This window comes from Dysidea avara, chromosome 11 (assembly GCF_963678975.1).
Source record: "Dysidea avara chromosome 11, odDysAvar1.4, whole genome shotgun sequence".
NCBI lineage: Eukaryota > Metazoa > Porifera > Demospongiae > Dictyoceratida > Dysideidae > Dysidea > Dysidea avara.
Window position 1 is genome coordinate 14,914,165 of NC_089282.1, and position 12,541 is coordinate 14,926,705.

The window sequence follows — 12,541 nt, forward strand, 5'->3', positions numbered from 1 at the left end:
AGCTAGATAGCTACAATGACTACAATAACAAATATTAATTCAAGTGAAATATACCTGTAATTATAATAATGAAGAAGGTTACAACAAACTACTAGCTAGCTATACAGTTTAACTTTGGTCAACTCTCATCTCCAGCAGTGTCAGTCTCATCTTCTAAGTAACTGCTTACAGCAGTAATCAAGCCATCAAGACCGAGAACTTTGACAGTCTCAAAGTCCGTGTCCCTGCACAGCGGGCAATTTGCTGAACGACTGGTTGCCAGCAACTGCTGAACACATTGTTCACATCCTACGATTGACTTGCAGCACATTGATACAACCATCGGTGGCCTTATCGGGACCACCTGACATATACAACATTTTAATATATCTTTCAATTTGTCCCTTAATGAGATTGGCAATGTCCTTTCAATGATTGATCTTAAGCCTCTAAACTCATCCCTCATATCCCTCAGTTCATTTTTGATCCTTTTGGCAGCACGAGGTGCCAGCTCTTCGTCAATGTCATCGTCAGCATCATCTTGAATCATATTGAGATCCCTCTGTGTCATGGCATATAATTTCCTTCTGGGTGCCGTCCAGAAAGCTAACCCTGAAAATGATAAAGTTATACATACGGTAAACCACAAGTCCTGTATTGTTACTGTGTACAGTATATGCACATTGCTTTTACATACAGCTAGCTACCTTGAGTGGCAGATGAATTTTCAATTTTTAGGCCATTATTTGTCACAATAACGTGATCCGATCCCCACTTTTGTTGTATCGCAGCCAATATAAACTCAGTGTGAGCTGTAGATTCTGTGATATTCACAAATATCTGGGCTTTATCATGAAACCTTATTGTCCTGCCGTTCTTTGTTAGCTTGGCTTGCACCAGTTTCACAGTGGAAGATGGTGGAGGACGCCTTGCCACCACCGATCTGAACATAAAGTTAGATGACCCCTGGTAGGGAGTGGACGATGCAAGTACATGTACAGGTGGATTGGTCCCGGGTATACTGCTGTTGCTGCTGCTTAAAGACTGGACATGGGAAGATGGGGTCCCAGTTGGGGTCCTGGTACGGCCCTCTGTCAAGTTCCTGCCTTCCACCAGTAGAGTTGAAAAGGGCATCACACCTTCTTGAGACAGGTTAAAGGTCCCATTCTCACTTGGAAAATACATCGATTCGTCAATACTGTCCTTCAAGAAGACGACTGAAGGGTCAACCTGTATGTGAAAGGAAAAAAATGCAATCTATGAAGTACTTAGCTATAGCTAGTTTAAAACAAAAAATATATATAAAAAATAAAAAACACCATTATACACTGTACGTATAGCTATGATATAGCTAGCCATAGCAATCCTGCAAGGTAGATCCACGTCCCTCTGTTAGCTAGCTATAGCTAACCTGAAACAAGCGGCGGAGATTTTCAGTAGTCACTTGATGCATGAACACATCAGCTTGCTGTTCTCCCTTCTGCAGGGTAATTCGATCAGATTGAGTAGCCCTATCAGCCATATGGTTACGCAAATGCAGTTTATCTGATGCCTGTCACAGCACGTAGGCTATTTATACCTTGTGTGCAGTAGCTACTAGCTACCTCTACTAGACCTCAAACCATACTTTCAAATACAATACACATTATGCTCCTTCTTTGTTCGACCTGTAGCATTCTTTATTAGATACTAGATTTGACACGTAGTTAGCTAGCTACTCTGACATAGAGGTTTAGCTAGGTAATTAAGAACTATATGGCTGCTTGCCAGTTTAGTTCTTTCTTCTAGTACCCACTAACCACAAGTTTCTATACTGTGCCGGAATATATAGCTAAGCATACTTAAGTGTCAAATCCAGTAACTAACAAAGAATGTTACAGGTTGAACAAAGAAGGAGCATAATGTGTATTGTATTTGAAACATATCAAAACATGCTATTGGGATTTGTAAAGTCAGAATGGCAAAAATGACTAAATCAAATTTACAGCCAATAATCATTTTATCAGCAATATTGTACATTAACAGTGTCCTTTGTTTGTTTTCTGCCCTTAGATCATGAAATGGACTGATTAAACACTGATTTTTTCAAAGGTCTCAGGATGGATGGATCACTTTTTCAATTTCTCCAATACAAACTCCATACATTTTACATCATTTTGTATATTCAATAATTGCAAGCACTAGACACGATCGAATACCATAAAACTTGATATCATTCATTTCCTTATGAATTGCTCTATCCGATTCCGGCCGAACAAAATTCGTAATCGCCATGGTGATGGCGTTATGCCGCTATTTAATTAGAACGCGAAATTCGTGATTTGCTCTCCAATGGATTTTGTATTGCGTAAGTTGCTACTTACCATCATTTGTTGTAAATTTGCAAGCTGTAAACACTTTAGCTTCGAATAAATTTTGTTATCATCGGATAGAGGAGTGTTATGCGTGTGTAATGGCGGCCGAACAATTTTGATACCGCCTTCAGAACCAGAGTTATGATGAATAATGTAACTTAAAACTAACTTATCTCCATAGGCTGCTGTACATTGATTTTACGCATAATAATATTTTACGGAAAATTGTAATGTATGGGTTAATTTGACACGAGTTTTGATATGAGTATGGTTTGAGGTCTAGTAGAGGTCTATTAGCTACTGCACACAAGGTATAAATAGCCTACGTGCTGTGACAGGCATCAGATAAACTGCATTTGCTTAACCATATGGCTGATAGGGCTACTGAATCCGATCGAATTACCCTGCAGAGGGCGCTACCGGAAATCCTAGGTCATGAGCTATTTAAAAAAATCGATGGCCAAAGTATAGGTGTCAAGTATTGATTGACAGACAATTATGCTATTGTAATTTAATATTATTTAGCTGCATGATATATGCGCACGCGTGTTTCTAATACTTTAAGACAGATGAAACCACAACTACACGTGGCACTGAAACTGTAGTCGCTGTAATCCGCCACTATACTTCACATTGGTGCTGTGACGAAACACTAGTGATGGAGCGCCTTAATCTCAAACGCCGAGGGATCAAGGCCAGTACAACGAAGTTGCTCGCGAAAGTGGAAGACATGCTTTCTACCGATCTCGAAGGCGTCAGTACCCAATCTGTCTCCGAAGGGAAGAAGCTATTGGCTGAAACAACGCTCACCCAACTTAAGGCGAAGAAAGAACAGATTGCGGAGTTGGACATCGCCATTGCGGACAAGATCGAAGGTGAACTAGAGTTCGAGGAGGAAATCACCAATGCTGACACCTATCAGATGACGTTAGAAGAACGTCTAGCATATCTGACAGAGTTCATTCGCAAGGCTGGCCTGCCGCCACCTGAATCCCAGCGTCCTCCTCCACCTGTACCACTCCCGATCTCGTCCCCACCCATCCAACTCCTGTCAGCGACAAGCAGCCAGGACGATTCAGCCAATCCCTATGTAGCATCAGCACGACCTACACACGTGAGTACAAACATACATCAACTAAGTAACACAGGTAGAGTTCCCCAAGCTGTCACTCGACTCCCAAAACAATCTCTGCCAACATTTAGCGGTGACCCACTCGAATGGCAAATGTTTTGGGATTCGTTTGATGCAGCGATTAATGCAAATGAAGGTCTTAGTGGGGTACAAAAGTTTAATTACTTGCGTACACAAGTGCAAGGGGATGCTGCTCGTATCATCGCCGGGTTCCCACTCACAGATGCTAATTATGCCCATTCGGTTGATCTACTCAAGGCTCGATATGGTCAACCTTACAAAATCATTAAGGCTCACATGGATGCTTTACTAAGCCTTTGGAAACCATCTAACTCCCTAGCTAGCTTACAGGCCTTCTATGATACCCTAGAACAGCATATGAGAGCTTTGTCATCGTTAGGCAAGACTTCAGAGTCTTATGGCACCATGTTGACACCTTCAGTGTTAAACAAGCTCCCAGTTGAAATAAAGAAACACATGGCTCGTGACCATCATGATTCTGAATGGTCTATTGATGATGTTATGAGTGGCTTACTTAAGGAAATTCAGATCCTTGACATGAGTCAGCAACACAGTGGAAGACCCAGCATGCATGACAGCACCCCACCCCCCACTGCCTCATTTAACACTCGCATTGACAAATTTCCCCATCCCCGAGACAGTCAGCAGAAAAAGCTTCCAGAATGTCCATTCTGTAAGAGAAGCCATAAAGCAAACAATTGTGATGTGGTGGTTGACCCTAAGCAAAGGCTGGCTATAGTGAAACGGGACAACTTGTGTTTTAATTGTCTTGCGCAACACAAGGCATCCCAATGTAACTCACGATTCACATGTAGGGAGTGCAAGAAGCGTCACCATACCAGCCTTTGTCGATGCTTTCCTGCTGACAGTAAACCCCCACCAACCAGTACTCAATCCACACTTATAACGCAGCCTCCCGCAACAGAACAAACTTCAGGCCTTACCACATTGGCTTCTAATCCCCTGACTGCCCTCTACACAAGTGTCTGCTTGTTGAAAACGGCTATCGCAGAAGTGTCATCATACACCACCACTGCTGAAGGCCACATTTTGTTTGATGAAGGGGCACAGCGTTCCTTCATCACACAACAGCTGGCTGATGAGCTTCATCTATTACCAACTAGCCATGAGACCATTTCAGTGTCTTCATTTGGAGCACAAGTTTCCCCATCCAGAACCCTTGCAGTAGCTACTATGTTTGTACATGCCCTAAATGGCACTCGTATACAGATTTCTGTTCTGATTGTCCCACAACTTGCTGCACCAATCCGAAACTCAGTACGCACTCACTTACATGCTATTCCTCATTTACAGAATCTTCCACTGGCTCACCCGGTAACTGGAGATGAGAACTTTGACATATCTGTTCTTATTGGGGCAGACTATTACTGGCATTTCATACAAGACCACACAGTCCGGGGCAATGGACCAACTGCCGTTCAGTCAAAGCTTGGCTACCTTCTGTCTGGCCCACTCCAGTTGCCGCAGCCTGTAGCAACGACTAACCTTCATGTTGCAATTTTCCATTGTACTAGTTACCCTATAGGTGAGAATCCATGTTTCTGGAATTCAGAGTCCAGTGATACTGCCAAGGGACACCTGAATGACAACTTTCTTCAACTGTACATGAAGACACACATTAGGGTGCGGTCAGATGGAGCCTACAGCTTACGTTTTCCATGGAAGGAAAATCATCCCCCTCTGCCCTCTAATTTTTCAGTGTGCTCTAGACGAACCCGATCCATGGCTCACAGATTGGCTAAATCATCAGAACTGTTGACACAGTATGGTACCATCATCGCTGAGCAAGAACGGAAGGGCTTCATTGAACAAGTGGCTGATGCTGATTGTAGCAACAGCGTACACTACATCCCACACCATCCGGTAAGGAAGGAGTCAGCCACTACCCCAATAAGGATAGTGTATGACTGTAGCTGTAAGCAGTCCCGTGATTCCCCTAGTTTAAATGATTGTCTCCATGCAGGTCCCCCCTTCCTTAACGATCTCAGCGCTATCCTTTTGCGGTTCCGACAACACCCCTTTACCTTCTCAGCAGACATTGAGAAAGCATTTCTCCATGTATTCCTAGATGAGACTGACCGGGATTACACGAGATTTCTATGGTTGTCGGATCCCAACAATGCTAGTAGCTCCTTTGTTACTTACCGATTCAGAGTGGTGTTGTTTGGAGCCACCAGTTCCCCGTTTATGCTCAATGCCACCCTGAAATTCCATCTAACACAGAATGCTAATACCACATCCAAGGACTTGCTCCACAACTTGTATGTGGACAACTTGGTGTCTGGATGCGAAAGTGAGGAAGCTGCCATTGAGTACTTCACTGAATCTCGATCAGCATTAAGCAGTGCTGGTTTCAATTTGCGTTCATGGGCATCAAACTGCTCACTCCTCCAGACTACCGCATTGCGACATAAGGTTGCTGAACACAACAACCCGGTGAAGGTGCTTGGTATGCTCTGGAATACTCAGACAGATTCAATCCATCTATCGCCATGTACAGGCACTAGCAATTCACCTGCTCTCACCAAACGAGAAGTCTTACGATGGTCCTCGACTATCTTTGATCCACTTGGCTTGATAACACCAGTCACGATTTCTGCCAAACTATTTCTTCAACAACTGTGGCAGGAGCACATTGGCTGGGACATCAGATTGAATGACAATCTTTGTGCCAGATGGATGGAAATTGCAGATAACATCAGAGGTGCCACAACACTATCATTTCGCCGTCAGTATGCTGCATCACTATCAACAACTCAGAGCATGCCCACTTACCTTCATGTGTTTGCGGACGCCAGTCTTAAGGCTTATGGAGCTGTAGCATACATTCAACAGGGCCAAAACCTACCCTCACTAGTTATGTCAAAAACAAGGGCAGCTCCACTGAAGCAACTAACCTTGCCAAGGCTTGAGTTGAAGGCTGCTGTGCTTGCAGCTAAACTTAGCTCCCTTGTCAAGGCAGCCTTGAACCTTGAATGTGCTGTGCAGCTTTGGTCGGACAGCCAGATTGTCCTACATTGGATATCCAGCCATAAGCCACTACAACCATTTGTAAATCACAGGGTTGAAGAGATCCGTGTAGTATCCACCAACTGGAAGTACTGCCCCTCAGCAGACAACCCAGCTGATCTCCTAACTAGAGGCATTACAGCTGAGCAACTCAAGTCTTCACATCTCTGGGTACATGGCCCAACATGGCTGCCTACACAGTCTGTCTGGCCAGCCTGGGACCCTACAGAGGTTCTGCTCACCTGCTTAGAACTAGGATGCATTGACCATGTGCACAGTGACCAAACTAGGCCTCATAAGAATCTACCGGCTTCAGTGGCAAGAATCATTGACATCAACAACTTCAGCACTCTATCCAAGCTGCTAGCAGTCACTGCGTACACTCTAAGGTTCATTAACAATGCCATGCACACATCCTCCAATACAGCCATGCATTTGTCACCAGCAGAACTTTCACTAGCTAGTGTGAAGTGGATCTATGCTGTTCAACACGAACATTTCTCAGAAGAAATCCAGAACTTACAGTCACAGTCCTTGCGACTTTCACTGGTGCGACAGCTGAGACTGTTCTTAGACAAGGACATGTTACTTAGGTGTGGTGGGCGAATACACAATGCCCCGTTGTCTGAACAAGCAAGATTCCCGTACCTTCTGCCATCGAAGCACCACTTCACTAACCTAGTGATACTGCAGGCACACACACAACTACACCACAGTGGTGTCAATGCAACCTTAACATTGATACGCCAACGCTACTGGATACCCTCAGGCAGGCAACGTGTACGATCACTGCTTCACAAGTGTGTCATCTGCAAGAGAGCTGCAGGTAAACCTTATGCTACTCCAGATCCCCCACCACTTGTCAAGGACCGGGTGAATGCCTCACGCCCCTTTGAGGTTACTGGTGTGGATTTTACAGGTGCTCTGTATGTCCGCAGCAACACTGGAGAGCAGAAGGTTTATATTTGCCTTTTCACCTGTGCGGTATCCAGAGCAATACATCTTGAAATTGTGTGTGATTTAACCTTGCAGTGTTTTTTACAGGCATTCCGCAGATTTGTCAGCCGGAGATCACTACCTCGATTGATGCTCTCAGATAATGCGTCCACATACCAAGCCGCGGCGGAGGAGCTGCAGAAGCTACTCACATCTGCAGCATTAGCAGAAGATCTAGCCAGAAGAGGAATTAAGTGGCACTTCATCCCAAAGAGAGCTCCATGGTTTGGAGGATTTTGGGAACGGCTTATAGGACTCACTAAGTCAACGTTGAAGAAGGTACTGGGTCGAACTCATGCTACCTTAGAGAGCCTCCAGACCATGGTAGTTGAAGTGGAAGCCATTCTTAACAGCCGTCCCCTTACATATGTATCATCGGATACTGATGACATTGAACCAATTACACCCTCTCATCTGTTACATGGCAGACCAATTGTTTCTCTGCCACACTATGTTGTCCAGGATGATGAACTGAATGACCCAACTTATGGTGAGACTACAGACATAAGAGGAAGTGCGAAAGCCCAGGCCTTACTACTGTCACACTTTTGGAGCAGGTGGAAGATGGAATACTTGACAGCCTTGCGTGAGTTTCATCGAACAACAGGATCCAATACACAGACAGTGAAGGTGGGAGACATTGTTCTTATTCATGGTGATACCCCCAGAGTGCAGTGGAAGCTGGCTATAATAGAATATGTAAATAAAGGAGCTGACGGACTCATTCGTTCAGCCACTGTGAGAACACCTACTGGGAGAACGAATCGGCCAATAGCCAAGTTGTATCCCTTGGAAGTTACAGCAGCAGAGCTACCTACTTCACATCATATCACTGAAGAGAAATCCACAACACCAACCCCACAACCTCAGCAGTGTAGAACACCTCGCCAGGCCGCCTTACAGGGACGTCAGAAGGTGCAACAATGGACTCACTCCTTACTTGCCCCCCCGGAGGATGTCAAGTATTGATTGACAGACAATTATGCTATTGTAATTTAATATTATTTAGCTGCATGATATATGCGCACGCGTGTTTCTAATACTTTAAGACAGATGAAACCACAACTACACGTGGCACTGAAACTGTAGTCGCTGTAATCCGCCACTATACTTCACAATAGGCACCCATTGGGGAACTTTCCATACGCGAGGGTTACACCTTTGGGTCTGGGTGTAGGACCTAAAGCACACCGTATATACCATACTTCTGCATAAAGTGTAGCGATTACGAGGGGTTAACACCTGGCTATGAATTTTAAAAAAAACATACCATTTTGGCTTGAAGTTGCTGGTAGATCCACCTGGTGACGTCAAATCTATTCGAGTCTGGGTTTAAACAAATCATTATCACAGCAGAGGTGTTTATCGGTGATTTACTTTCAGCTGACAATGAAACACGACTGGCTTTTCCTTAGTAAAGTTTCAGCATTCTCTCAACGCCATCTTATTTTTGTTCCATCGATCGATTTAAAATGTTTTATCAAACGACAATCCGCCCTTTTTTCATGCCGTACTTTGTGACAACAGTGGACGAGAGGTTGCTGTCAGAGGAGTATATAGTGGCGAATGGTGATAAGACATGTATTTGCGTATGCTAACGGGAGAAAAGAAGCGCGTGCTACATTTTGACTGGAACGCGAAAGGTATGGGGATGATACACGGCTGTCCTAGCACTGGCAAGCTGGGTAGTCGGTAGTCTATTTAACAATGGGGAGGGATGGCACATAACACTATGTGATGGTCCCAGAATATGTCTAGCTGACCATTCTTATGAAGAATGTCAATTGTGACCTGCCTAATGTAGCCACCTGCTGAATTAAATGTGTCAATTATACATAAAGTATAAGGTCAGGAAATTTTTTCTTGATTAAATGCTGTACCATCACACTTGAACAGTGCCACAATAGACCGTATTCCAAATGACGTCACAAAATAAAATGGCTGTAGCTATTTGGGGTATTCTAACAATTTCGAGTGAGAGTTCCAATGGGGCTTAATAATATTCAAATCGCTGTTCAACCCTGGAAGAAGATATTGACCTAAAACTAACAGGTACAATTATAAGGGTATAAAATCTATTCTCTAATGCCAGGTTAAAAATTTTCAGCTGGTTTTCAAAGTTTAGAAGAAAAACTATTGTTTCTTTGCTGTAATAACCAAACCTGGTAATTTCGCCTCGATATCTAGTTTGTTAGCTTCTATATCAATCTTTGAAATCTCGATCGCCATTGGTGATAATACTCGAAAATATAAGAATCCCCCAAATAGAAAATCCGTGTGACATCATTTGGAATACGGTCTATTCATTCTACAATATTACAAGTAACACTACCTTGATATTTTGATCTACTAAAACACCACTGCAAATTAGTGGAGAATACTTATAAATGTTTGAATAATCACTGCATCAAGTGACAGGTAGCTAAGATGCAATATGATGTTTTAAGACAGCACTCTTGCGCTTAACTTGAAAGATAGTGTCACACAGATTTGTTGGAGAGTGTTTTCGTAACACTAAAACACCTTAGTGCCTAGTTATATATATATAAACAGTGAGGGGGTGCCACACCAACATATCCTGTACTCCTATGTTCATCCTCAGTCAAAGTGGTCAACCTCAAAAAATATGCTTTGACTTCTGACTTTCACTAAAAGTTGCGCTTGACTCTTAAATTTAGTACATTTTTGTAAAGTACATTTAAATTGTTCTAAATGTATCAATAATTGTATATAACTTTTGAGCTGAGAGCTTGTCCTTACTAAGCATACTGTTTAAATGTGTACTATTAGGTTTTATTGTAAGCATCATCAGGGGCGTAGCCAGGATTTTTTTGAAGGAGGTTCGGATTTAAAGTGGAATGTCTTAAGAGGAAGGCCTGGGTGCTTCCCCTAGACCATGTTACTAAAATAGTGCATACACAAAATATGCCCTTAGGCAGTAAGATTAAAAGGTGCTGTTTGTGCATCTAACTAGCTAAAACCTACACACTGCTGTTTATGCAGCTATAGAAACTATAAGCCTATTGTAAAACTAACTTATCTTTACTTCCAGACAGCATACTGACAGCCAACTTCAATTTCCTAGTGCACGGAAGCCCTCCACACTCGAGTCCCTTAGTTGGCAATACTTTTTTCCAGCTAAACATTATTCTCAGCTCTCAGCTGATCCAGCTGTTGATGGTCAATAACTTCAGACATGGCTTGTACTCCAGTATGTTGGAGACATCATGTGCCCACAACATTTACCAAATAAACAAATCATTCATCAGGTAAATATACATCAACAATTCACAGTTTGTGCTAACCTGACACATGTATAACACGACCACTCAAGTTCTGCCTTGTAATAAACCATAGAACAGTCCTTCGCCATTTCACTAACGCCATTTCAACCATGCATCACGTACACAATTGATCATGTGATGCAATAGATATGGTTCAGCATTAATGTGATGTGACCCTCAAGAGTAGTACAAAGGAGCACCAGTGGGCAAATAGCTACCGGAGAGCTACAGGGCTGTAAGATTTGGTGTGATTTTTAATTTTTAAGAAATTCTGCTTCTGAAAGGGGGGTTCATCCGAATCCCCCACTGCCTACACCCTTGATCGTAACAAAGTTCTATAGCTTTAGCAATAAATTAATTTTAGCCTTGACAGGCCTATATCAAGGTGGCACTCCAATATATCCTGTACTCTAGTGTTCATCCTTGGTCAAGGTGAAAATCAAAGTGAAGCTAGAATTTTGCAATCAGCCAAAGATAATTGCATTGCAGAAAATGCATTTGCAAACATTATTTGTTGCACTTAAACATGTCTGTTTTGGTGACGATCTGATAGCGATATGCAAAAATGCGGACGATATATGGTTTGCCAATAACCAGTCAGATTTTTTATGTAACACTACTTGTTAAAATAGACACGTTTCACACTGCACTAAATTAATGCCACTTTGCAATGGCCACATAATACATCATAGAAATTTTCTACGGCTTGGCCTAGTGGACATGCATGCAACCATAAAGTACTCAATAAAACACAGTAGTACCATATGATTTTGTGTATATGTCTCCCACCCCTAAGTTGTGAAGCTATGATACCCCTCCCCTCACTATGTTACGCTATTGTATTATTGTGCGTTGTGATGCCCCTCCCCTCACTATGTTACGCTATTGTACTTTTGTGTGTTGTGATACCCCTCCCCTCACTATGTTACACTATTGTATTATTGTCTGTCGTAATGCCCCTACCCTCACTATGTTACACTATTGTATTATTTTGTGTTGTGATGCCCCTACCCTCACTATGTTACACTATTGTATTATTGTGTGTTGTGATACACTATTGTATTATTGTCTATTGTATTACTGTGTGTCGTGATGCCCCTACCCTCACTATGTTACACTATTATATTATTGTGTGTCGTGATGCCCCTACCCTCACTATGTTACACTATTGTATTATTGTGTTTTGTGATGCCCCTACCCTCACTATGTTACTCTATTGTATTATTGTCTGTCGTGATGCCCCTACCCTCACTATGTTACACCATTGTATTATTGTCTGTCGTGATGCCCCTACCCTCACTATGTTACACTATTGTATTATTGTGTGTCGTGATGCCCCTGCCCTCACTATGTTACACTATTGTATTATTGTGTGTCGTGATGCCCCTACCCTCACTATGTTACAATATTGTATTATTATGTGTTGTGATGCCCCTACCCTCACTATGTTACACTACTGTATTACTGTGTGTTGTGATGCCCCTCCCCTTACTATGTTACACTATTGTAATATTGTGTGTTGTGATGCCCCTACCCTCACTATGTTATTGTGTGTCGTGATGCCCTTCCCCTCACTATATCACACTATTGTGTTATTGTGTGTCAGGATTTCACGTGGCTTTGTCACTCCTTATTACAGATTCATTGCTGTAAAAAAAAATTATCTGATAAATATGTGTATGTCTGACAGTGCTACAATGATTTCAAGCAGCAACTATATTGAAAGGTACATATATTATTGTAAC

The 12,541-nt window shown here is 42.6% G+C and overlaps 1 protein-coding gene across 2 annotated transcripts; it reads right to left on the reverse strand.

Moving 5' to 3' along the window:
- Window positions 1-44: 44 nt before the first annotated feature.
- Window positions 45-11,100, reverse strand: LOC136238468 (uncharacterized). 2 transcript variants are annotated; one of them, XM_066029000.1, is made up of 3 exons: window positions 10,549-11,100; window positions 687-1,209; window positions 45-591 (listed from the first exon to the last, which is right to left on the reverse strand). In XM_066029000.1, the coding sequence occupies exons 2-3, from the start codon at window positions 1,162-1,164 to the stop codon at window positions 119-121; spliced, it is 951 nt and encodes a 316-aa protein (XP_065885072.1). In that variant the 5' UTR covers window positions 1,165-1,209; window positions 10,549-11,100; the 3' UTR covers window positions 45-118. The 2 variants fall into 2 exon arrangements, with proteins under 2 accessions (XP_065885072.1, XP_065885071.1); XM_066028999.1 differs by lacking the exon at window positions 10,549-11,100 and adding an exon at window positions 8,783-9,015.
- Window positions 11,101-12,541: the final 1,441 nt, after the last annotated feature.

Coding starts and splice junctions, on each gene's coding strand:
- LOC136238468 (XM_066028999.1), bottom strand. CDS start 8,857: ATGATTTGTTTAAACCCAGACTCGAATAGATTTGACGTCACCAGGTGG. Junction 1,210..8,782: donor AGCAACTTCAAGCCAAAATG/GTATGTTTTTTT, acceptor TTTCACATACAG/GTTGACCCTTCAGTCGTCTT. Junction 592..686: donor AAATTCATCTGCCACTCAAG/GTAGCTAGCTGT, acceptor TATCATTTTCAG/GGTTAGCTTTCTGGACGGCA.